The sequence below is a fragment of the Aspergillus fischeri genome, genomic scaffold (genome assembly GCF_000149645.3).
Source record: "Aspergillus fischeri NRRL 181 1099437636265 genomic scaffold, whole genome shotgun sequence".
Taxonomy (NCBI): Eukaryota; Fungi; Ascomycota; class Eurotiomycetes; order Eurotiales; family Aspergillaceae; genus Aspergillus; species Aspergillus fischeri.
In genome coordinates, this window is record NW_001509761.1 from 216,456 (window position 1) to 240,188 (window position 23,733).

Below are 23,733 nucleotides of genomic sequence, written 5' to 3' on the forward strand. Positions count from 1 at the left end.
TACAGTCCTAAAGTACTGTTGGGCTCTAGAATGTGGTCTATGCAGGTAAGACAGCACATGGCCTTGATTGATTAACACGAGGAATGCAATATATGGCCTCATCCTCCTCTTGGCAATTGCAGTCACAAACAGATCAAGCCTGGATAATGCCGTTTATCATCGGACTGAAGCCGCAGTTGCCAAAGTGTGCTATTCCTCCGTTCGCTTACCCCGACTCTTATCTCTGCCAAGGCATACTATCCTCTTGGCCCTCGACTCAGTCCTTGTGCCAAGACGTCTTTTCCTGCTTGAATGCAACTCCAGGCGGGATGAGGTGCCATTCCGTGAATAATTGCTGCGATGGCGATGCGGGGAATCATTGACAATGGCGGGATTACAGCCCTGATTGGCAGTAGTGAGGGCAGTAGCGATGGTATGCTGGGAATGTATAAAAGGCAGGTGACGATCGGAATGTTGATCATTATCACTTTTCTCTCCAGCTGTAGCATTTTAATCTCTTACAGCTCCGAGCTGAGAGATAGTCGGCGATTATTCTTACAGCGTCACCATGAAGCTGCTCTACCTCACATCGTTTGCCTCTCTGGCCGTGGCCAATGGTCCAGGATGGGACTGGAAGCCCCCAGTCCATCCGGTTAGTGTTCCTCTCGCCTGTCTTCCTGCTGAATGCTAAAGCATCCTGTCTATTATAGAAAGTCCTGCCTCAAATGATCCATTTGTGGGATCTTATGCATGGCGCTCAAAAGCTGGAAGACTTCGCCTATGCCTACCCCGAGCGCAACCGTGTCTTTGGCGGACCGGCCCATGAGGACACCGTCAACTACCTCTACCGCGAGTTGAAGAAAACCGGCTACTACGACGTATACAAGCAGCCTCAGGTTCACCAATGGACCAGAGCCGACCAGGCCCTCACCGTTGACGGCAAGTCCTATGTCGCCACCACCATGACTTACAGCCCCAGCGTGAACGTCACTGCTCCGCTGGCAGTGGTGAACAACCTGGGCTGCGTTGAGTCTGACTATCCCGCCGATCTGAAGGGCAAGATTGCTCTGGTCTCACGGGGCGAGTGCCCCTTTGCGACCAAATCCGTATTGAGCGCCAAGGCCGGTGCGGCGGCTGCGCTCGTGTACAACAATATCGAGGGCTCTATGGCGGGAACTCTGGGCGGCCCGACCAGCGAGCTGGGTCCCTACGCTCCCATCGCCGGCATCAGCCTCGCGGACGGACAGGCGCTGATCCAGATGATCCAGGCGGGTACGGTCACAGCCAACCTGTGGATCGACAGCAAGGTCGAGAACCGGACCACCTACAACGTGATCGCGCAGACCAAGGGCGGCGATCCCAACAACGTCGTCGCGCTGGGCGGCCACACGGACTCGGTCGAGGCCGGGCCCGGCATCAACGACGACGGCTCCGGCATCATCAGCAACCTCGTCGTCGCCAAGGCGCTGACCCGCTTCTCGGTCAAGAACGCGGTGCGCTTCTGCTTCTGGACGGCCGAGGAGTTCGGCCTGCTGGGCAGCAGCTACTACGTCAACAGCCTCAATGCCACCGAGAAGGCCAAGATCCGTCTGTATCTCAACTTCGACATGATCGCCTCCCCCAACTACGCCCTGATGATCTATGACGGCGACGGATCTGCCTTCAACCTGACCGGGCCTGCCGGCTCGGCGCAGATCGAGCGTCTGTTCGAGGACTACTACAAGTCGATCCGCAAGCCGTTCGTGCCCACCGAGTTCAACGGCCGCTCCGACTACGAGGCCTTTATTCTCAACGGCATCCCCGCGGGAGGCATCTTCACCGGCGCGGAGGCGATCAAGACAGAGGAACAGGCCAAGCTGTTTGGCGGCCAGGCAGGCGTGGCTCTGGACGCCAACTACCACGCCAAGGGCGACAACATGACCAACCTCAACCGCGAGGCCTTCCTGATCAATTCCAAGGCGACGGCCTTTGCAGTGGCGACGTACGCCAACAGCCTCGACTCGATCCCGTCGCGCAATATGTCCACCGTGGTCAAGCGATCGCAGCTGGAGCAAGCCAAGAAGAGCACTCCTCACACGCACACCGGTGGAACAGGATGCTACAAGGACCGGGTTGAGCAGTAGTCCTTTTGAAGCAGACCCTAAAAAAGGGAATGTCACATGCTCTATGATGTAGATACAAACAAAACATCCATATAACAATATCATTCATCATTCATAACCCCTTAATCTCTTTCCTACTGTAGCACGCACTTTGCACCGGCTAGTCAGGCAGGACCGGCCCCCTTGGGAGGATACTCCTTGCCGTCGGCGTTGACCTTGGGAGTGCAGGTGCAGCGATCGGATTCGGGCACCTGGTCCATGACGGAGGGGATATGGCTTCCGCAACCCCACCAGGTTTTTTTCTCTGTTTTTGTTAGTAAGAGTGTGTGATAGTTGCAATGGCGACGTACGGCAGTTGTTGCACTTGGATGGCATGCACATTTTCTAGAGGAGGTATAGAGTGGCTGACGTGTTTAGATCGAGGTCTGGTAACTCTGGTGGATGTCGACGCGTGGAGGGGCACAATTCCAATATTAAATACTTTACTCTCCACTCGGCATAAGTGGGTGACATTAGTCATAATCGAATCATTTTAGAGAGACAGAAAGAGCCAGAAGAGAACAGAGCGAGTTCGCCGATTGATGGTTCCCGAGACCCCGATACCGCATTCTGTGCATTTCTATTGCGACAAGTGGTAATCAGTTCTATAGATTGACTTGGATGCGATATAGAAGATAACTATATGATAGAGAAGAGGTTAAAATAAAGTAAAGCTTGCCATGCTGATCTGAGGACCTTGAGGATTAGATCTGGGGTGATATTTACATCACTCTATCCAGTACAATAAGCAACAAGCCAAGCGAATATTATGCAGCCATTCCGACTCTATTTTCCTAAATACATGGAGTCATGAACATCTCTTCTCCAGCCGTTTATTCCACAGCAACGATACCGTCACCACAGCCTTCCCAACCGCACACCACAATAGCGCAAAGGATGAATTAACCGCCCGCTGCGCAAACGCCCCGACAAAACATCCCGCCGTCAGCATCACCAGGAACAGCACCCGTCGATTGCGCGGCCGGTTCTGCACCCTCAGCAGCCCCGGATCCACCACTACATCCACATACGCCGCCGTCGCCATGGCCGTCGTGATCTCCGTGATCTTCAACGACCGGCTCATCGCCACCTGCGCCCCCGACGAGAACGCCAAACACGCAATGACCCCCAACGCCGCCGGTCCCTCCTGCTTCACCGGCAGCGCATACTGCACAATCAACCCGACCACGACCAGCACCGTCTGAATAACGCTACTCAGCAGCAGCCACAGCCGGCGGCGCACCCCGAACAGGTTCCCCAGCTGGCCGACGAGTAGTCCCCCCGCGATGAACATCCCCAGGCTCATGCCGATGTTGGGGAAGCTGTAGGCGTTGTTGGCGAGGCCGGCGACCCCGATCGCGAGGAAGAGGGTGTTGCCTGTTTGGTTCGAGGCGAAGCAGCTGTAGTCGGGCCATGTTGCGGCGTCTTGGATGCCTGTTGCGAAGGAGAGGAGGAGAAGTTGTGATTCGAGGAGGAGGTCTTCGCCGATGTCCTCGTTCAGGTACGACCAGATTCTAGAGAGGGGTGCCATGATTCGGAGTTTGCCAATTGAAATGGCGTGCGCTTGTGATGGCAATCATTCTGTTTATAGCTTTCTGTGTATGTGCCTCTGTATAGACTTGTCGGCCGAGTTCGGGGACTCGGGGATAAAATCTTTTGATATAGAGGATAATTATATCTGATCCCGTCTTCTTTTCTACTGTGGATGATTTTGAACGGCGAATGACTGTAATAACTAGTGACCGGAAGGTAATAGATATTTAAGGGTCGAAATAAAACATCTTGCCCTCAATCCCCGATGGCCGGTGATTGACTCGCGAATGGAAGCAAAACTCGGAGCGTCCTCTTTTCAGATTAAGTTCATCGTTAATGGACATTGTTGTTACGGTGACTTACATGCGGCCTCGTCGCTCGTTGGATCCATAACAGATTGATTCATGAAGACACGGTGTCTTTGCGTATAGTAAATAATAAGATAGACATCATCAAGCGTATTCATGTCAATCACCAAACTACAACTTCACCTTGCCAGGAGCGCAGCAAGCAGACGGCTCCGGATGCAGCGTTGACCGGTTGAATGACTGAGTCGACGCGGGAACATCCAGCGCCGGGTTCTTGGTAAAGAAGCCATCCGGCTTGAGCATGACACTGACACGTTCGATCGGCATCACAGGAAAATCCTCTACCCGGGGATTGTGCGTAAGCCCAAAAGCTAGGACTGTCAGTGAAGTCTCAACAAGGAGTCGATCAGACTTACTATGCCACAGGACAAGATCCTCATTCTCAACAGGATCATTGCGCTTCACCCACTTTTCCACACCCTCACTCTGCTTGCTCTGGTTGGTAAACTCGCCAGCCGCATACAGCTCGTCATCCTGATACCTCGTCACCCAGATCGGCTTGGTAGCGAACTCGGCCCGCTTGTAGCCAAACGACCTGTTCCCAGCCAGCAGCATCTGGCTCGGCGAGGTCTGCAGCTTATATGCCACCGGTTTATAAGTGATAGGGTTGATGCAGGCGTCGTTGCGGATCTTAAACACCCGGTGGCGCTCCACGCTGGTGTTGGCGCTGCCGCTGGTCCGCAGGACGGTTTGTTCTGTGGTGTAACCCACCAGATATGGGTTATTCTCGTCCTCGGGCATCGGAACGCTATCTTCGTAGTAGACCGTGTTTTTGAACCCATCAAGGGCAGGGTCAATACGGAAGGAGAACATGTGCTGGTGGAAAGGCGCCATAACACCAGGCCCGACGTTCGTTCCCCAGGGTACTGTCGTCCCGAACTTTTCGTTGTCAAACGGCACAGTAGACAGGATGCCAGTCGCGCGCACCTCCAGCTCGATGTTCGCAGCTTGGTCGAAGATAAAGGCAAAGATGTACTCGTAGTTGGAGACTGTGCAGATCATCTGGACCACTAGCTGGCGGTTGCGGACCACCGTGGCAGCCCCGGTGCGGTAATTGGTGTGCTTGTGCTGAAGACCATTATCTTGCTCGTGCAAACAGATGACGTTCTTCAGTTGCACCGGGTTGCCCTTGGAGTCGGAACGGTACCCGTCGAAGTACTTGATGTGACCCAGACAGTCGCAGCCAAGGGAGAGCTGGTTCGCAGTGATGCCGAATCCAACGTCCCCAACGTCAAACGCCTGCTTGCGGTGGTACGGAGCGCGCGGATCTATCCTATTAGCGACTTCTCTTGTCCACAATCATGGATGGCCAATGCATACCTCCATATGGTACGGTCATCTCAGACACTGACAGCCGGTAAAACACATTGCGTCCGTCATAAGTGGTGTTGTAGATGACCAACCCTTCGCGGGTGTTGAAACCCACACGAAACTTCCACTTTTGCCACGAGACCAGGTTTCCCTGTACATGGAAGGACGGACCCTCGGGCTGCTGCACGATATAAGGCTTCAGATCCGTCCGCAACGGTTCTGTGAGCAGATCATGCGCGTACTGAATGGTCTCCACCACCTTCCACGGCTGAGTCTCGGTGACCTGGGCGTCCACGCCACCCGGGAGATAGTCCATACGGACAAGTTCGCGAGTAAGCGCATCGAACACGGGCGAGAATTTACAGGGCGCAGAATAGTGGTTATTTTGCGGATGGTCCGTGGTCACCACGTACATGTAGCACTGGAACAGACGCCGGGTTTCCTTGGGGTCGTCCGTCCCATAGATCCAGGGATCGTTACAAACAGTCACCCCCTGCGGCAGTTGCATTTTGGCAATCTCTGCCTGCACGGCGGGGTGGCTCAGGCAGAGTTGCTCAATTTCAATCAGTTCGTCTGCATCGACTGGGCCCTGGTTGAGTTAGAGCCTTTTCCTGAAGGTTCATCCATGACATAGAGCACATACCTGAACCTCTTTGGGCAACTGCTTGGCATACACCACAGACCTTGTCCCCGCATTGAGCAACGCTTTGTAGAATGCTCCATTGTCTAGACGATGGAACAGAACCTGCAACAACCGGGTTGGTGCCGTTGGCAAAGGCTTCCCTAACCTCTCAGCTTCAATGTACGGTACAACCTCCTTTTTCAGAGGTTCATTGACGTCGATTTTCTTGTATCTCAGGGAGACACCCGGGAAAGCCGCTTCCAGAATCTTGACAGCCAACTGGATTTCCGCCGGAGTGATGGGGTCAAAGGGATGAAGGGCCGTCATGATTGTCTGTCAAATGGGAGGAAAAGAACAGAATAATTTGCCATGTTTTTGACCAGAGTCATGGGGTCTTTATATACCCTTTTGTACGACATATCTACCTACGTAGTTCGTGTTGTACGCAATGGACCAAAGACCAAAGACAATATGATTGGTGGGCGGATGCCTTGCCCCTCAGGCAGAGAGTCACGTGCAGTTTCTTATTGGCCATCTCTGACCCGGCGTATCTCTTGCCCAAAAGGGTTAGCACATCACGAGTGTTATCATTTCCTCTTTTGTCCAGATTGACAGAAGAAAAGACAACTCCACGAGGCGCTTCGTTTCATTTGACATTCGTTATCCATTAGGTTATCATCGCTGTTGTCGACGGCCAGCGTCATGTCACAACAAGATAAAGATATCCCCCCAGCAGCACCCCCAATCCCCCCGTTGCGACCCACGCGACTACTCGATCAGCCATGGTGACCGTACTGGAATCACCGGGCACCGCAGTTCCTTCCGAGGATCCCCTCCCCGCCGCACTGTTCCCCTTGCTCGTTCCCCCGATGCTATTCGTCAGTGGCCCCGCGACCGTATCGAACAGATTTGCCTGAACCACCTCCAACGCCGACATCTGTTGTCCCACCCCCGTCGTGCCGTCGTACTCACCCGTCGTCCATCGCATTCCACAATACGTCCCCGTCTTGCCGCCGACACATTGCGCTGCTGCTGCCGTGGCCGAAGCCCGCAGTCGAGTCGCAATCGTATCGCGGGTCCAGGGAGCCAACTGCGCAACATCTCCCATCCAGCGCGCCAGATACGCTTTGAAGGAGAACTGGTCGGTTCGACACGTGTTGATCGTCTCGCAGGCGTATTCATAAAGTACATTCTCGGATGACTTGTTCGGCGAGAGGAAGGTCCTCTGCGCGTTGAGGAGACCGTCGATGCGCCTTTTCCATGTGGAGTCCCCTTTGGTCTGACAGGGTCAGCTGTTTCTTCACTCTTGGAGAACTGACTAGGAGACATACATAATTCCACATATGGGCGGCTCCATGCAGAAAGACACCATTGTTATACGTCCATTCGACTCGATTGAGCTCGGAGCAATTGTCGCTCTCGTACGTCCCATCGAGGACGTAATATTCCGGACCGATCAGTCCAGTCTCTGTGACCCAGTCCCAGACCTTGTTCGCCCAGTCGACATACGTGGCATCCCCTGTATACCGTGCGAGCCGGGCAGCGATATCGAAGAGCCCTCCGTTGGAGATGGAGTTGCGATACGTGTAGCCGTTGTTGAAGGGAAAGATCTGCCATTTCAGTCCACCTCCACAGGTCCGATCGTCCCAGCGCGCGATCTGCTCATTGAAGACCGCTTGCGCCATGGCCAGCCACGACGGCGAGTCCTCGGGTGGGTTGGGGAAATTATGTTCGGCCGCCATGAGTGCGGTAAAGGTCCAGAAGGCCTGGTCATCGTTGCCCTCGGTGTGGGTCTGGTTGGAAGGCATAAAGTCACCTGTTCCGGCCTGGTGCAAGATAGCCTGCATGGTGATGTTATTGTAGGTGTCGTCGCCGGTATATCGCCAGTAGTTGACAAGGGTGCCGAAAAAAGCGCCGGCTTCCCACCAGTAGTAGGGGGCAGGGAGGTTACCCGGGACGTCGCCGGTGTTGTTGCCAGTGTAGAAGCTGACGAGGTCCCAGGCTAGTTGACTGGCTACTTCTTTGATATTTTCTGCGGGCGATTAGGTCCGTTCGGAGTGAATCGTGCCTTTGTAGAGCTCACCTGGATCTGTAACGTTGAGATCGAGTGCGGTCGCTCGGAGGGGGAGTAGTAATAACGATAATAATAGGCTCAAACGTAAAGATAAAAGCCAGTGACACTGGCATTGACGTCCCATCGTGGACGTCCCAATAATAGTTTCTCACAAGGAACGTAACGAGACTGATTACTCTAGAGTAATCATCTCAATGAAATGAGCGACTCTTGAAAAAATACTTAGCCCTCGATGACTGCAGAAACCTCGTCCATGCCTTAGACTGTGGCGGACAATGCGACACCCATGCTTAAGCGATGCGACGGTAAAGACCGTTCCTGAGGTTGAGACCTAGAGTCTCTTTACCAGCTCGTCTGCAGTGACTAACCAGGTCTAAAGTAAGAACAAACAGGCTCAAAAATGGGCAAGTATGAAGTAGTAACGTCAGTCGCGCCATCCCGATCAATCTGGGCAATAACCGCTGGGTCAGTACGAAGCGCGAAGCAGCACTTACAACCAATAATGGAGAAACAGCTACTACGCAATGCCAACTACCTGATACACCAAGGCGGATCTGAACGGGACTTGGTGAGCTTGATGGAGCAACAGCTGTTTCAGCCTGGAATTGGACATTCTATGTCAGACCAGCGGAGTAACTAGGGAACTCATTGCGATAATACTGTGAGGATTCATACTCGACACTGTATCCTATTGCAGTCCTCTATGTCCGTTTCAATGTATTTTCTTACGATATCTTCTCAACTCCTATATATCGTCACAATGATATCCAAGATGATCGACTTGATAATAGTCGAAGAGACACTTAGCATACTGTTACTGGCCAATCAGATCTCGTCTGTCCCTCTCTATCTGCGGGGTTGGTGACTAAATGCCAACAACAGCATCAAGAATATGCCATGGCAATAGTAAAGGCCAATTGTACAATGGTTCTGACTGCATGAAAACGGATGGACCACTCAGCTCGTTCCAAGCGAACTTCCAACGCGTACGTCGACCTGGCTCCCAGCCGAGTTCCCGACTGACTGCCACAGGTGTCAGCGATGTCGAGCTCGCAAGGTCAAATGTTCCGGAACCCAGCCGTGTGACAAGTGTCGCAATCGGCAGCAGGACTGTGTATTTGAGGAAGATCGGAAGATTGTAGTTTCTGAAGAGTATGTCGAGGAAGACTGCCATAAGATGTTGTTGTTCTAACGAACATTGAGGTTGTTCCTTTCGCTCAAGAGAAAAGTGAGAGAACTAGAAGGCCCGCTTACATCGGCCCCGTCAAAGCGGCCTCGCGTCTTGCAGAGTCATGCCAGTAATTCGGAGTCTAGCTGTTCAAAAGAAGCACCACAGTCAGTGTCGGGGTCATGCAGACTCGCTACGCCTGAGCAACAGGAGTTGAATCGACATGATGAGCGATTCGCCGCCAATCCCTTGGTATCACCATCCACCTACGTGAAGAACAGCGGGCGCACGCAACGGGCTTGGTGTATGCTATTAACCTCTTGATGTAAGTATCTTGCTAATGGTGGCGATCAGTACTTCTCGGTCCAACCTCGACATGGTCGTTCAGTCGTCGGGTCCTCAGCACGATACAGGCCCGTCTTAACCCTATAAGCACCAAACCAATCCCTCTAGCCGTCGACGGCGATGCATATCAGATCCATTGGCGCCAGGCCAGCTCGGAGGAGATCCCCGATATAAGCGGACTCCCTTCCCGCGATCAAGCAATCTACATGCTGAACACGGTCCGTTTCCATTTCGGCCATCTGTATCAGCTCTTTGACGAGGAGGACTTTACCCGTAATTTGGACGAGTTCTATCATAATGCATCCGCAAAAGTCCAGGAATCTCGGCTGTGGTACGTGCAGTTTCTCGTCGTGCTGGCCTTCGGAGAAGCACTGTTGGCGCCTGTGCGAAGGGCATCAAACACTGCTTCATGGACAAAGTACTTCTCCCGAGCGATGTCACTGTTACCAGATACCACGGCGCTCTGGCAGGATCCTCTTCTAGCAATTGAGGTTCTGGCGCTAATTGCGCTGTACCTTCACTCGGTGGACATGCGGGACTCGGCCTATTGCTATGTATGCATTGCCTACTTCACGATCCATAGGCGACAACTGACGAGCGCAGATCGGTCATGCCATGCGTGTGGCTCTGGTGGAAGGTTTGCACCGTGCTCTTCCAGTCGAGCAACTTGGAGAGAAGCGCGTCCAACGGTGTACTAAGATCTGGTGGACGGTATACATTCTCGACCGCAAGTTCTCTTCATTGATCGGGTCGCCGGCCTCGGTGAATGATGAGGATGTGACCACCGTCCTGTGGGACCCGAAGAGCTCCTCTGAAGAGACAGCAGCCTTGAGCCTTCATGTCAGGATCACACAGGTTATCACGCGGGTGTTGAATAGTAAGTGACCTGCCGGCTGGTAAGAACAGGCTGACGTTGCCACAGCGGTGTACAGCGCAAACGGGAAGTTGGGCGGTGCCTTCCTTCACGGAATACGCTCCATACTGCATGAGATGACCGAACTGTCGCGGGAATTGGAGGAGGTTTTTGCTCATCGATTCTCGAGTTCGGTGGATACTCTTTCTGGCGTGACCACTCGGTTGACACTTTCATGTCATTCGGTGCGTGTTATTCCTTTAATCATGCCTAGGTGGCTTATGGAAACAGTGCATCATTGTCACCGCTCGTCCACTCATCCTAAGTTTGCTCTGGGAACGACTAAGCTGCTTCGAAGACGGCGACGTCTTCCGAAGTCTCTCCTCCCCCGTTCGAACCCTGATCCAAGCGTGTATCGATTCAGCACTCAGATCACTGAAGATACTAACGGCCCTGCGAGACCAGAATCTCCTTGGTTAGTCTCAATGCCCCCGACTGGTCCGTGGCCTAACAGCAAGACAGAAAGTTTTCTCCCCTTCGACCTCGAGAACCTCTTCTCGTCCTTTTTTATCCTCTCATTGATCTCCGCCGTCTTGCCGGGCACACTACCAGACCAGAGCTTCCGAGATATGGCCTTCAGTCTGTTAGACGAGATGATCGCCCGGGGAAACCGAGTCGCTCAACTTCGCAGATCGGAGATTGAGCTTCTCGAAGAGTTGGTGCAACCACTTATACGGCCAGAGACCACTCGCCCCGAAGAGGATCCGGGACTTCCTCTTATTGGGACGACTAACGAAAGAGGTTTTGTGGCTCAAGAGCAGCACCGCGGACTGGGTCCGGATGCAGAAGGCCTCGGTCCGACTCCTGCAGCCACAGTGACAGTGGTACAAGAGGAGGAGCTTCTGTTCGACTGGCGGGATTTCGGACTATCTTTGAACCATATGCTCTCGGCAACGGATGAGCTGAACGCGAACAGCTTGGTTCCTGGGGCAGAGGACGAGGAGCTACCGGCTGACATATGGCTGTGGGGTGATGGCTAGCCTGGTTTATCCTTCTCCCGACTAGAATCAAGAATTTGGCATTCCGGTACCGCACTCGTAGCTTTATGAGTTATTGTTGTGCTGATCTTCCAGATAGATTGACTCATTAATGGCGTTATTTGCTCCTTGTCAGCTACAGCAACATAGTCTGCCGAACGAACGCATCCTAAATGTCTTAGCACGGCCTTCCTTATGAATATCAAACATCCGGCACGAGATATTCACTTGACTGTCCATACTTAAATCACGCCATGCTGCCATTTGATTATTTTAAACGTTCTAGTAGCACGGAGTGTATGAGAATTTGATGCATGTGGTGCCGGGCACGAAAGCCTCAAACATGAGATACTGAAATCAGCATAGTAAGTTATCTAGTCGTCTGAGTAAATCCGCAATTGAAAGACCTACGTATGCAGATACGCGGCTTCGGACACTGGCCCGGAACTTCACCCTCACAGCGGCTATTCCTGGACTAATGTGCCGATTCAATTGATCTGTGGGTATGAAATGCCACTTATTTAGCCATAGGGATTGCCACTTCATAAAAGCAACCCCATGATGCGACGCTATGGCTATGTTCGAAATCAGCTTCATTCACCAGCGTACTGAGCCTACGTATCTTGAGAGCAGCCCTTCTCAAACTGATTTATTTTCCGCATCATCAACAACGTGTTTGCCTAGACATGGGCTAGACTAGTCAATAGTACCAAGCATTCGTCATCCCGATCTAAAGTTTTGCCTCAAGCCAGTGGCTGCTGTTAGCGGGTCGAGGGCGTTCATTAGAGCCGTTGTATACGTAAGTGACGGATCCACTCCCATTTTCTTTTTGAAGAAACGGCACAATTTCACATCCCTCATTATTGTATGGTCAAGACATGGCAACCGATACTTTGTGCGTTTGGAAAAGTATAGGTCCAGTGGAAAAATACCCGTGTGGGTTAAAAGTTGCTATGAGGTGGGAGCATCAGCATATTAAGGGCGTGATAAGTAGAGGGAGTAAGAGAACTACGAGGGCAACACATCGATTGTTATTCTGCTCAGTGCCAAACTAATATAATTCATAGCATCTAGGCCACTGGTCGAATTTTTGAAGACTTGGAAATCCCACCGCCCTGCCATAAGGTTACGCCCGGAGATGCCACTGCAAGACAAACATGGTAACGCTGTTGAACAGATACCAGCCACGAATCAGGTCAATCCTCCTGCATAACCACATGGAAGATTCAAGATCTTTTCATTATGGCATTGTGCATGCCCTGGTTCTGAGTGGCTGAGAATGTTGACGACGCAAGGAGGGGCCCCGCTTAAGTAGGGATGGTATGTTGGTTCCATGACTATCAACAATCAACAAAGCCTAGATCTAGAACAGCGCAGACTATATCTATTCAGCTAGTTAGTCGTCTCGACACCGTTAGGCTCCTGATGGGGTGGGGCAGTCCGTTTCATATTCTGTAATTCTGTACGCTCGACGGATCAACCATCCTAGGGCTTGACCCGAGTGGGCTCTTGATGAATACCAATTGACTAGACAAGCGTTTGTCCAATATGTCCGCTTTGTCGAGCGCTGACGATAACTGTCTTGGCCATACGTCTTGCCTATAGGCGTTCACGTCTTTGTTCGTTGGCGCTGGTCCCACTTGACGAGATTCAGGAGTCTTCATCCGACAGTCATTCATTCATATATCGCACTCAACACTCTTTTCCACGGGATCACCATCACTGCCACTCCTTCATTGTTTGCCCCGAATCCATTGATTATTAGTCACTCCTTTGATATAAGCAGAGCTAGATTGGCCCATTCGTCATGAAATGGGAGTCGTTCCTTTTGACAGCCATCACCGCTGGCTCGGCCATGGCTGGAGCACACCATGCACACGAGCATGCTCATCGTCGTCGCCATCTTGCTCATAATGCAGAATTGAAGGCCAGAGAGGTTGACGCTCAAGCCAACCCGGCGGTCACCAAAACTATCGTCAACCTCGAGGTTGTCACCTTGTACACCACTATCACGCGACGCCCTCACGCCCACAAGCCAACTACCACCGCGGCAGCCGCAGAGACTTCCACTGCTGACAGCCAGCCTCTCGCAAGCGTCAACCTCGACGTCGCTGTGAACCTTCTGGATGTTCTTTCGGCCACTACCAGCACAGCGACTACGTTTAGCACTAGCACCAGCAGCGCCACAGTGTCTGCGGCGACCAGCAGCTCCGGCAACAGCGTCAGCTGGACGTCCACCCCTTCAAATGGCGTGTACTCCACCTCTGGTTTTGGCCAACGCACCAGCTCCTCCGGCTCAGGGATCGAGTACATCGGCAACGTCGGCAGCCCCTGGGGCAGCAACATCATCGAGGTGACCGCCTCCACAGCCTCACAGTACAAGTACGTTGCGAAATTCACAGGCAGCAACACCAACAACTGGTTCGTCTCGTTCTGGAACAAGGTTGGCCCCGACGGCAAGCTGGACGGGTGGTACGGCCACTCGGCGCTCAATTTCAGCCTTGCGGCTGGCCAGACCAAGTACGTTGCCTTTGATGAGAACTCGCAGGGCGGATGGGGCGCCGCTGCGGGCGATTCGCTGCCGACGGATGAGTACGGCGGGTACGCCTGTACCTGGGGCGAGTTTGATTTTGGGAATACCGATAACGCTCAGTGGTCAGGGTGGGATGTGTCTGCTATCCAGGCGCAGAATGCGGGTCTGACGGTGCAGGGAATGAGGATCTGTGATCATAAAGGGGGTGATTGCTCGTATATCACGACTAATGCGGCCAAGGTGGTGAATGCGTACACGGCGGCAGAGGCGTCTGTTGATGGTATCGGGGGTAGTGTGAGTGCTGGCGCGGTGAGATTGGTGGTGGAGGTGGATTACAGTGGTTGAGTTGTTCGGTCTCGACTGTATATGGATATTCGATGGGTAAATAGGTTTTCGAATGTATACATTGATATATCTTGCTCCTGGATAGCCCTTCATTTGCCCGCGCGGAGCTGTCTACTCTGAAAGGGAAGAGTTAATAACTGATGATATTGATACTATCTAGGAAGGAAAAGAAAAGATTCTGTGCTGAATGAGGTGCACTAGGCGAGATAGGTGAGCTATAACCTTCACTCTACGAGCTCGACATGGCGGGAATGGTGATGCTCTCGATTGTCCACACCTTTCCTCCCTCGCTCGAGCTCAAGCCAGAGTACGTCGCACCGGCAGCTGAAGCAATGGTGTTGCCAAAGGTAGTATCAGCCGAGGCCAGAGTGATCTTGGTATTGAGGTACTTTTGCTCTGCAACAGTGCCTGTGCAGCCACCGTTACACTCAGTTCCAGTGCCATATCTACTCGATCAGCATTACTCCTACAACTTCGGGAACGAAAACTCACCCAGTCATATAAGGCCCAGACTTGTGCGAGAAGGTCGAGAGAACCTTGCCCGTCTGCGCATTGGTCACATTCCTGTCCCAATTAGCCAACATCCTTACCGTTAGTGCGATATACATACTGCACCCAGGTTTCCTGATCATCCAACAAAGTATACTCGATGCGAACCTGATCCGTCCCGCTCACCGGGCTGGCGTCCCCATCCAACTGTCCAAAGCTGCCGAACAGACTGGCCCTTACACACCACTGGCCTGTCTTCGCACCGCACCAGTCATTGCTGGGCCAGCTCTCCAGCGTCGTCTGGACGAGATCGCCGGTGCCGTTGCTCATCCCGGGCCAGAGGAAGAGCTCGCCGCTTTGAGTTGCAGGCGCCGCGCCGGGGATGAGGGTGGTGACGGCGTTGACGATGGTGGATTTGGTAGGACCGAGAGAGACGCTGCCGCCCCAGGTGTCTTCACGTTTGATGACGGAGGAAGATAGGCCCAGGGTAGGGAGGAGGAAACTAAGAACAAGCTTCATTTTGATGGTACAAAGAGACTCAACTTAAGCACTGAAAATTTTGTTCTTGGTGGCATTCCTTTGACGTGCAGAGATTGGACTTTAAATGTTCTACGACTGCTTCAGGGGGCAGAGAATCCATATTCGCAATCTATGCGAGAGCGAGTTATGCTCCGGCAAATTATCCTGAAACGAGCCATCTATGTAGATTCTCCACCACTAACTTGGCTTGCTAACTTGGCTGTTTAACGACAAAGTGAGACACGGAAATTCTTCGGTTCATATTCATTGTCACACCAATGCCGATTGGTATTCCAGTCTTACGGTCCTTCTTCTCAGCGCTTGTGGACAGTTATTCCTGCGGGAACTATTACGCTACAGTCTCAGGTGAAGTCTGCGTTTTCTGACGGACCTGCCGGACATACTCTGCTTATCGAAAAACGGTCATGCACTGAATATCGAGCACACGATACCGTGACAAGAGTTGGCAGGATATCACTCATTACGATCACACATAGCTAGCATATTCGAATAACGAGGTGGAGTCCAGAATTGGGGAGGGTATAACGGTATATACCATATATAGCCAGTACGGAGAAAAGCCGAGTTCTTGACTTTTGATATACGGAGAGTATAGCCCGTTTCAGATAAACATACGAATACGAGGATCATGGCATGCCCCATGTTTCGACATGGACTCATCATGGTCTTCATGGTACCCACAGGAACATCTTTGGCTTCTGCTGGTTTTGGTTGATAAAGCAAAAGTGCTGACTGTTTTCCTCAACGAGCTCGCATAGCTCAGTTGGTAGAGCGCATGACTAGTAATCATGAGGTCAGCGGTTCAAATCCGCTTGTGAGCATTTCTTTTTCTTTTTGTGTATCTATGATGAGACCTCGTTCGAATCCAAGTGCGAGCACCATACTTTTCATTTTTGGCAATAAAACATTTTATCACTGATAGTTATAAGACTACTCTATATAACTTAGACTAAAGTCGCTCAACCTAATTCAAAAGCAGTCGGTTTTTAGTTAAGGTGTAGCTTATTCATCTATAGCACCAACGCAGCATCAACCATCAGCAACCAAGGAAATTTATGTCGTTGCCTTGATGCCAGCACAGCCATAGCATCGCGCACCGAATCATCACGCATCATTGGAGCAAGTGGGTTGGCTCGCCACGCTTATTATTGCTTGTCTGCTATCAAATCTATGTCTGTCCCGCAGCTGCTGATGATGTCGATGGCTTTATCTTTCTGCCTGGTGCTACTGATCGGCATCACTCTATATAATTGTCCGTTCCTCGGACAAAGAAATATCAACACCATACAAAAAACCAACTCAGCTCAAAATGTCCTCAACAGCAAATAATACCAAAACTACATCCCCATCTCCTCCAAGCGCCGGGACCAAAAAGTCCCTAACACAAAACAAAGCATGGATCTACGGCAAAAAAGGCTTCGACAAAGCCTGGGACGCCCTTGACAAAGTCGGCGCCCCGGTCAACCGGCTAAGCAACAAACTTGGCTCCGAAGCCTTCTGGCCCATGACGCTGGACAAAGAAAGCGAAAAGGCCGCTCGGATCCTGCGCAGTTTCTGTAAGGAAGGAGTATACGTTGCCGACGATGCGACCGTGGCAAGCCGGGAACAGACACCCGACGGGAAGATTGACAAACCACGGGGTAAACCCAAGGTTCTGCAGAAGATTCCTGCGGAGGTGATCCGCCAGGCGAAGGGGATTGCCATCTTCACGGCCATGCGAACGGGACTGTGGTTCAGCGGCGCTGGTGGGAGTGGGATCCTCATCGCTCGCGTGCCCGAGACGGGGGAATGGAGTGCACCGTCAGGGATATTGCTGCATACCGCTGGTCTCGGCTTCCTGGCTGGCATAGACATCTACGACTGCGTCATGGTCATCAATACGTACGAGGCGCTGGAGGCGTTCACCAAAGTGCGAGTGACGCTGGGAAGCGAGATCTCCGTCGCGGCTGGGCCGGTTGGCATGGGAGGGGTGCTGGAGTCGGAAGTGCACAAACGACAGGCTCCCATTTGGTCGTACGTCAAGAGTCGCGGCTTCTACGCGGGGGCACAGATTGACGGGACGATTCTCATTGAGCGCAATGACGAGAATGAGCGGTTTTATGGGCGCAAGGTGACTGTCAAGGAGATCATGGCTGCTCACGTCCGGACGGAGAACGCGTCTGTCAGGATGTTGACGCATACTCTCCATTCAGCCCAGGGTGACAAGCAGTTTGATCAGACTCCCTCTGGAGTTGCTGTACCGACGGGACCGAGTCCGAGTGATATCGCGCCCGAGGATCTGGCAAATTCGAATCTCATGGCACACGGGGCATTGGCCGCCCCGGCTCAGACGGCTACTGAAACTCCTGCTACCTTCAACGACCGTTCAGTACACTTAGATGGCGTCCAGAACGAAGAGGCCGTCGTGGCGCAGATGGAGAGCATGGGCTTTGCTAGAATCGATATCGATCGAGCCATGAGAGCGGCGTCGTTCAACCCCGATCGCGCCGTGGAGTATCTGCTGAATGTGAGCTGACCGAGCCTCATGCATTTTATTGACTAACTCTGATTGATTTTCCAGGGGTTTCCCGATGATGAGCATCCTGAGCAACAGCAACAGCCGGCCGTTGGTCCCGCGCCAGTTCATCCCGAGCTTCCAGCTCCTCCTCTTCCCCCGAGACGTCACTAATGCCGTCTAATTTATGATGAAGCGATGAATCTGATATAGACATTTTCATACCTATTTGACCTCTGCATACTTTTCCAGCGCACGATGTAACTCTCCCCATAACCCATCATGCCAACCAAACAACTGCTCCCACTCCTCTATCGTCTTCTTGTAAAACTTCAACCAGCTACCTACAATGAAATCGGCATACGTAGGCGTATCACCGTCAAGAAACGGGCCCTCCGTCCGGCGGTACGCCTTTGCCAGCTCTCCCAGCGCATTCTGGAAGCTCTTGAGCATGCCAGCCCTCGCCTCTCCGGTGATCATCAGATCCTCATAGCGCTCCTTGCCCGCTCGCTTGGCAAACGCCGCTTTCGACTCCTCCGCTGTCGCAGGATTGAAAGGCATCCCCTGAACACAGAGCACGCAATGCTGGGTGAAGACAGCATCGACCTGGGAATTGAATGCGGAGATCAGGCCCACAGTCAAAGGAGGGAGTAATCTCGGCCCCTCGGGGTAGAGTCTGTCAAGGTACTGGGCAATCTCGAACGAATCGCCCACAAGTTCGCCAGTCGATTCGTTTTTGATGATGGGAAGGGTGTAGAAGGGACTGCCGTCGGGGAGGACTCTGTTGGCTGGGATGCCAAATCTCATGCGCACAGTGGGAACGTCGGGCAGTTCTACCCATTGTGTTTTATAGTGGGCTTGTTTGAAGTTGAGGGCGTATCTGTTGCATCTTAGCTTATGTGCTTGGTAGATAATGAATGTGACGAACCTTGTCTTCCAGGGGTTCGGCGCATAGCAAGTGACGGGTGGGGCGGAGGCGATATCATAGAAGAGGATGGTAGGCTTGGAATTGGACTCCATTATGGCGATCTGGTAAGATGTGGACCGTGTACTAGGTAGAAGATGTATTTTGACGGGTTGAACTAGAAGAACCAGCTTCAATGATCAAGAGGAGATGAGATGGTGTGATTTGGGTTGATGATGATGCAAGTCTGCAGAGTCTACAATATTTATATAGAATACTTCGACCTTCTTTTCTCCATTTTTGATTAATTTGTGAACAGCATAACTTGCATGGATCATAATGGATCATAAAGGATCATAATGAGCCAAAATGAGTCATGCTTGGCATTTTAGGTGTGCTACCCTAAAGCAGCTAGACTCCCGTCTGATGCCCCTCCATTTGATTTGGCTGCTGCCCTAGTCTCATGCACACGAAGATTGAATGTTATGATATTCGAATGCCTTTCTCCTTGGCCACCCTCCACTGAATAGCGGAGCAGAGCTCGTACAGAACAGACAAGACAGGTGTGGCAACACCTTGTTTCTGTGCTTCGCGAACCACCTCACCAATGAGATTTTCATGCTCAAGTAGATTGCCCTGCTATTGTGAGTCCCCAAAGTTATGGAGAAATAAGTGTGCACATACCTTTTCCATGTCTTTTTGCATGCTTGGAGCAATCTTCCTCTCCATAGGATTCTTACGAATCGTCGTCTCAATGATATCGTCAGGTAGTTCAACCCCCACAGCCTTAGATACTTTCACCACCTCCTGCATAGCCGGAATAACCAGGCGATCAAGAGCACTCCCCGCAATCTGTAAATCTCCCGTATTGACCCCTGTCAGCGCGCAGATGGGATTCAAGGTGGCATTATACACCAGCTTGCTCCAGCGATCTCGCTCCCAGTTTGGCTCATGACGCACGTTAGTCTTGCCTCCTGCACCATAGATACGCACAAATTGCTCTGCAGTCTTTTGCTGGGTATCTGGCTCGAGAAGCGGGTTGCGAAAGGCGGCAATGTGCAGGTCATCTTCCTCTTTCTGTTCGATCACTCCGTGGGCGATTTCATGAGCGTCGCATCGGCTCACACCTGAGAGAATGACATTCTGCGGGAAATGAGACAGGAATGGCTTTTCGATGTTTAGTCCATTTTGAATGAGGACAATCACTGTATGGCCCGGAGTCACTGCGGGGGCGATAATCTCGCATATAGAGGGTGTGACTTCTGGGATGTTCTTGGTGGTGCAGATAATATAGTCGAAGAGGGTGCTACTGTCCTCCTTACGGACGCGAGGAATCACATTGAGAACTGGAGTGCTCCGTTAGCCACGCCATGCCATTCCGTAAAAGCAAGATTGCAAACCTGCAGTCGGCCGCCAGTTTTTTATATGACCGTGCTCGCACGAGATAATTTCAATTCCCTGGCTTCTGACGGCTTCATAGTTAGACCGCAAGACACAGGTGACTTCGGCTAATCCTCCGCGCTCAAGATTGAGTGCGGCAATGGTCCCAATTCCTCCAGCTCCAACTAAGAGCACGCGGGCCTTTGGTGGCATTGCCAGATGCTATTTAGTGACTTCCTGTCACAAGCTTGAGGTAGTCACTGATACCAAGTTTTGTATCTGGAGTATCCTTGAGTGTACGCTGGCCGCCTTTCTCCCGAGATGATAACTAGTGTTTTACCCCGCTTGTGAGTCAGCAGTAGCTACAACTAGAAAAAGCCTCGGTGGTGGGGTGGTTATCAATTAAGCTATCGGATAGCGATCCCAGCTTCCGCGCTTTTCGAGCTTTTTTCTTCTTATTTTTGGCACACATATTCCTCTCGTATTCTAGTTGCTATTAGGGCTTCCCCGCGGCCTGACGTCATATCGGGGATGCGCCGATCCATCATGGTGCTCATTGCCTAAAGAGTCACAGTCCCGTGGCTGAGGAGGAGTTAAGGCTTCGATGGAAGATTAATAAACTAATTCAATTGATTCTTTTAGGTCACGCGTAACGCGTAACAGAATTGACAAGTTTGCAACACATCCTGGCCGCAATGGCTTTCGCTCGCAGATTAGCTATCCTCCCCGGAGGTCTAGGTACACCGATGGACACTTCGATACCAGAAATCAATGCATATTGACACAATATCCCATATAGGCGGGCTAGGCTCTACCATAGGCAAGAAGCTCAGAGAACAGGGCGCTCACCTCGCCATCCTCTATGCCCCTTTTGAAGCTGCCCGTCGAGAGGAGCTTCTCGAATCCGGCTATGGAGGACGCAGCGACGCAATTCGTACCTATGAGTGCGATATTACTTCGCCATCATCAGTCGAGTCGGCCTTTAGTACTCTAGAGCGGGAAATTATCAGACCGTCTTCATCAACCCAGAGCGACGTGGTCTTTCCAAGCATACTCATCAACACTGCCGGATATGTCTCGCTTAGTGACATGGAGATGACTCCGCCAGAGGAAACCATGAAACATTTGACCACCAATGTCCTTGGGCCAATGCTGTGCTCGCAGGCCTTTGCGCGACTTTACTTTGCCGCCTCTAAGACTGCAGAATCATCCGCGAATCCGTCCCCGCCCGGCCGAATTGTCAACATTGCATCGCAAGCTGCGCATGTGGCACTGCCGCGACATGGGGCGTATTGCGCTTCCAAGGCTGCCTTGCTAGGATTGACTCGCAGTATGGCGTCGGAATGGGGTCGACGAGGTATCACCGCCAACTCTGTGTCACCCACAGTGGCGTGGACGGCTCTCGGGAAGAAGGCTTGGGGGGAGGACTCGGTGCGGGAGGCCTTTTTGAAGACTATTCCCACCGGCAGGTTTGCGCTTCCTGAGGAGGTTGCGGATGCTGCTGTCTTTCTTTGTCAGGTAGGTCTGTCAAAGAGGAATTCGAAGTGACGTGATGCTGACTGAGGTATAGAATTCGAGCGGTATGGTTAATGGCGCGGATATCAGAGTTGATGGCGGCTTTACTATCCAATGATCGCCTTGAATATCTCCCGTATGCTCAGGCCATTTTATTGTGTGAATTAGGCTTTCGAGTTCTTGATATCTGATTATGACGATGGACATAGAGTGTATCTTCATGCCTTCCTCAACTTAGATCCTTATCAACTGCTATCAGACAGCATCCGTCTATTTCTTCGAGGAACGTCTTGAATGCTAGAATCTTTCGTCAGGTTAGTCCCCGTAGGCAGCTCAGGAGCTTTGGCTTCTTTGGGGCAGCAATCATTGAATTCAACGGGTGCTCGTATTTGTCAATTTGGTGACTCATAGATAAGGACCCGAAGAAAGGGCCAAAGATTGAAGACATGTCAGTATCTCCTGACACTCCAAAATTGTCCACTCTGCTAATTCTATAGATCACCCTGGTTTAACCTGATTTCTGCACACACCTCTCTAGATCATGACAATTTGCCACAGCTAGAACCATTGACTACCATCTACATCCATCATAGCAGCATATCGCTTCTAAAGATTACATAGCACGGGTTGAAATGACAACGATGCTCATCAAATCCGATACTCTTGACTATCCAGAGGTCCAGCATCTGCTCCAGCACCACTTCACTGAGCTTCGAAGCCAAGGTCGCCCTGAGACATCGTTTGCGCTAGACCTAACCGCTTTCCGGAACCCGTCAATTACTCTGTATACCGCCTGGGAGGGCGACAGTCTATTAGGCTGCGGCGCGTTAAAGCAGCTGAGTCCGACTCATGGAGAGATCAAATCGATGCGGACAGCGCAGGGACACCTGCGGAAAGGCGTTGCCAAGGCTACTTTGAAGCATATCATTGCCGAAGCGAGGGAGAGGAAGTACCACTCGTTGAGTCTGGAGACGGGGACGGACGGGAGGTTTGAAAGCGCTCGGCGGTTGTATCTGGGGATGGGGTTTGAGGTCTGCGGGCCTTTTGGGGAATATAAGAGTAGTGATGATAACATGTTTCTGACATTGAAACTATGTTGAATAGCTTTAACAGCGTGAGCATTTGAGATCCTTGACCGCTACACTTCACGGACACGTGTGCTTAAGTACCGACCTTTCTAACTCCCACAGCAACAATTCATCCTCGTCATACACCTCCTGCTTAATCACCCTGAATCCACATTTGCTCAATACCTTGCTCGAGCCCGCGTTACTCTTCTCGCAGATGGCAAAGACTTTTTCAGTCGGTTCACTCCCGTCTTCTGCAGAGTTCAACTGAGGCTGACGAGGTAAGTTCCACCATTTCTTCAGTAGTCCATCCAAAGCTTCCGTCGCATACCCCTTGCCCCAGTAATCAGGATGGATCGAATACCCAATCTCAGGGCTGGGATATACTTGATTGATACTCATGTAGCCAATGACCTGTTTGTCGGCAGGTGGCTGAGTCTCATTTTCTGATAGTCCGCGTTCAATGAGAACGTACGTAAAGTGACGACCGAGGACACTCTCAGGCCCAGCAGTAAAGATCTTCGTGGCCATCCATTCCCTCGTTTCTTGGACCGTTCGATGAGGGATTTTGGGGTCGCTTACGATCATTGTCAGTCTCTTGATCATTTTTGATCATGGAAGGAGATTAGTGGGTACTTACTTTGTTCTGGCAACTTCAGGTCTTGACCGGATAGCGAATAAGCCCTCTGCATCAGAGTCGGCCAGGGGCCGAAGATACAGTCTAGGGGTAATTATTGGTGGGAGGGGTTCTGGGATAGACACTCGGATGCTCTGCTGAGGTAGGAGAGCCATTTTATAAAAGAAAGAGACTGTCTTCTGTGAAGGACTAATGAATAGAGTAGGGGTTGCTTTGAGTAGATTCAAATCGCAGTCTGACAATTGATAGGAAAAGGGTCGAAATATTTAGCGGGGCACCAGACCTAATCTGTTCCCCGCCAATATAAGACGATTCTCAGTGGTAGCGGGTTTGACCTACAGCGAAGAACTTGAAAGCTGAAGATGCACAGGAAGTGTCACATAGAATATTGGTGTTTT

At 51.7% G+C, this 23,733-nt stretch overlaps 13 protein-coding genes and 1 non-coding gene across 14 annotated transcripts, besides 1 other annotated feature; 7 read left to right on the top strand and 7 right to left on the bottom strand.

The window, feature by feature from the left end:
* Nucleotides 1-547: 547 nt before the first annotated feature.
* On the top strand, nt 548-2,102 carry NFIA_001250 (M28 family metallopeptidase; the record flags this gene model as incomplete). Its single annotated transcript, XM_001258674.1, has 2 exons — nt 548-631; nt 690-2,102. 2 exons carry the CDS (start codon nt 548-550, stop codon nt 2,100-2,102), a joined length of 1,497 nt encoding a protein of 498 aa, XP_001258675.1.
* Nucleotides 2,103-2,928: 826 nt separating this feature from the next.
* On the bottom strand, nt 2,929-3,651 carry NFIA_001260 (YoaK family protein; the record flags this gene model as incomplete). The annotated part of the gene is made up of 1 exon (XM_001258675.1): nt 2,929-3,651. One exon carries the CDS (start codon nt 3,649-3,651, stop codon nt 2,929-2,931), a length of 723 nt encoding a protein of 240 aa, XP_001258676.1.
* Nucleotides 3,652-4,132: 481 nt separating this feature from the next.
* On the bottom strand, nt 4,133-6,281 carry NFIA_001270 (copper amine oxidase; the record flags this gene model as incomplete). Its single annotated transcript, XM_001258676.1, has 4 exons — nt 4,133-4,332; nt 4,378-5,289; nt 5,342-5,921; nt 5,976-6,281. The coding sequence occupies 4 exons, from the start codon at nt 6,279-6,281 to the stop codon at nt 4,133-4,135; spliced, it is 1,998 nt and encodes a 665-aa protein (XP_001258677.1).
* A 373-nt stretch (nt 6,282-6,654) lies between these two features.
* On the bottom strand, nt 6,655-8,152 carry NFIA_001280 (glycoside hydrolase family 76 protein; the record flags this gene model as incomplete). Its single annotated transcript, XM_001258677.1, has 3 exons — nt 6,655-7,233; nt 7,286-7,986; nt 8,113-8,152. 3 exons carry the CDS (start codon nt 8,150-8,152, stop codon nt 6,655-6,657), a joined length of 1,320 nt encoding a protein of 439 aa, XP_001258678.1.
* Nucleotides 8,153-9,747: 1,595 nt separating this feature from the next.
* Nucleotides 9,748-11,434, top strand: NFIA_001290 (putative C6 transcription factor; the record flags this gene model as incomplete). Its single annotated transcript, XM_001258678.1, has 5 exons — nt 9,748-10,095; nt 10,145-10,418; nt 10,464-10,639; nt 10,686-10,869; nt 10,917-11,434. 5 exons carry the CDS (start codon nt 9,748-9,750, stop codon nt 11,432-11,434), a joined length of 1,500 nt encoding a protein of 499 aa, XP_001258679.1.
* Nucleotides 11,435-13,238: 1,804 nt separating this feature from the next.
* On the top strand, nt 13,239-14,309 carry NFIA_001300 (putative allergen Asp F4-like; the record flags this gene model as incomplete). The annotated part of the gene is made up of 1 exon (XM_001258679.1): nt 13,239-14,309. One exon carries the CDS (start codon nt 13,239-13,241, stop codon nt 14,307-14,309), a length of 1,071 nt encoding a protein of 356 aa, XP_001258680.1.
* Nucleotides 14,310-14,538: 229 nt separating this feature from the next.
* NFIA_001310 (uncharacterized protein) lies at nt 14,539-15,317 on the bottom strand (the record flags this gene model as incomplete). The annotated part of the gene is made up of 3 exons (XM_001258680.1): nt 14,539-14,755; nt 14,802-14,873; nt 14,920-15,317. The coding sequence occupies 3 exons, from the start codon at nt 15,315-15,317 to the stop codon at nt 14,539-14,541; spliced, it is 687 nt and encodes a 228-aa protein (XP_001258681.1).
* Nucleotides 15,318-16,086: 769 nt separating this feature from the next.
* On the top strand, nt 16,087-16,159 carry NFIA_001320. Its single transcript has one exon. It is a non-coding gene; the product is annotated as a tRNA-Thr (tRNA).
* Nucleotides 16,160-16,647: 488 nt separating this feature from the next.
* NFIA_001330 (DUF500 and UBA/TS-N domain protein) lies at nt 16,648-18,006 on the top strand (the record flags this gene model as incomplete). The annotated part of the gene is made up of 2 exons (XM_001258681.1): nt 16,648-17,844; nt 17,899-18,006. The coding sequence occupies 2 exons, from the start codon at nt 16,648-16,650 to the stop codon at nt 18,004-18,006; spliced, it is 1,305 nt and encodes a 434-aa protein (XP_001258682.1).
* Nucleotides 18,007-18,057: 51 nt separating this feature from the next.
* Nucleotides 18,058-18,852, bottom strand: NFIA_001340 (uncharacterized protein; the record flags this gene model as incomplete). Its single annotated transcript, XM_001258682.1, has 2 exons — nt 18,058-18,712; nt 18,761-18,852. 2 exons carry the CDS (start codon nt 18,850-18,852, stop codon nt 18,058-18,060), a joined length of 747 nt encoding a protein of 248 aa, XP_001258683.1.
* A 213-nt stretch (nt 18,853-19,065) lies between these two features.
* Nucleotides 19,066-19,097: a microsatellite.
* Nucleotides 19,098-19,219: 122 nt separating this feature from the next.
* NFIA_001350 (ketopantoate reductase family protein) lies at nt 19,220-20,329 on the bottom strand (the record flags this gene model as incomplete). Its single annotated transcript, XM_001258683.1, has 3 exons — nt 19,220-19,372; nt 19,421-20,082; nt 20,137-20,329. The coding sequence occupies 3 exons, from the start codon at nt 20,327-20,329 to the stop codon at nt 19,220-19,222; spliced, it is 1,008 nt and encodes a 335-aa protein (XP_001258684.1).
* Nucleotides 20,330-20,811: 482 nt separating this feature from the next.
* NFIA_001360 (putative short-chain dehydrogenase/reductase) lies at nt 20,812-21,749 on the top strand (the record flags this gene model as incomplete). Its single annotated transcript, XM_001258684.1, has 3 exons — nt 20,812-20,854; nt 20,916-21,634; nt 21,687-21,749. The coding sequence occupies 3 exons, from the start codon at nt 20,812-20,814 to the stop codon at nt 21,747-21,749; spliced, it is 825 nt and encodes a 274-aa protein (XP_001258685.1).
* Nucleotides 21,750-22,263: 514 nt separating this feature from the next.
* NFIA_001370 (GNAT family N-acetyltransferase) lies at nt 22,264-22,731 on the top strand (the record flags this gene model as incomplete). Its single annotated transcript, XM_001258685.1, has 1 exon — nt 22,264-22,731. One exon carries the CDS (start codon nt 22,264-22,266, stop codon nt 22,729-22,731), a length of 468 nt encoding a protein of 155 aa, XP_001258686.1.
* Nucleotides 22,732-22,776: 45 nt separating this feature from the next.
* Nucleotides 22,777-23,490, bottom strand: NFIA_001380 (GNAT family N-acetyltransferase; the record flags this gene model as incomplete). The annotated part of the gene is made up of 2 exons (XM_001258686.1): nt 22,777-23,275; nt 23,339-23,490. 2 exons carry the CDS (start codon nt 23,488-23,490, stop codon nt 22,777-22,779), a joined length of 651 nt encoding a protein of 216 aa, XP_001258687.1.
* Between the last annotated feature and the right edge of the window lie 243 nt (nt 23,491-23,733).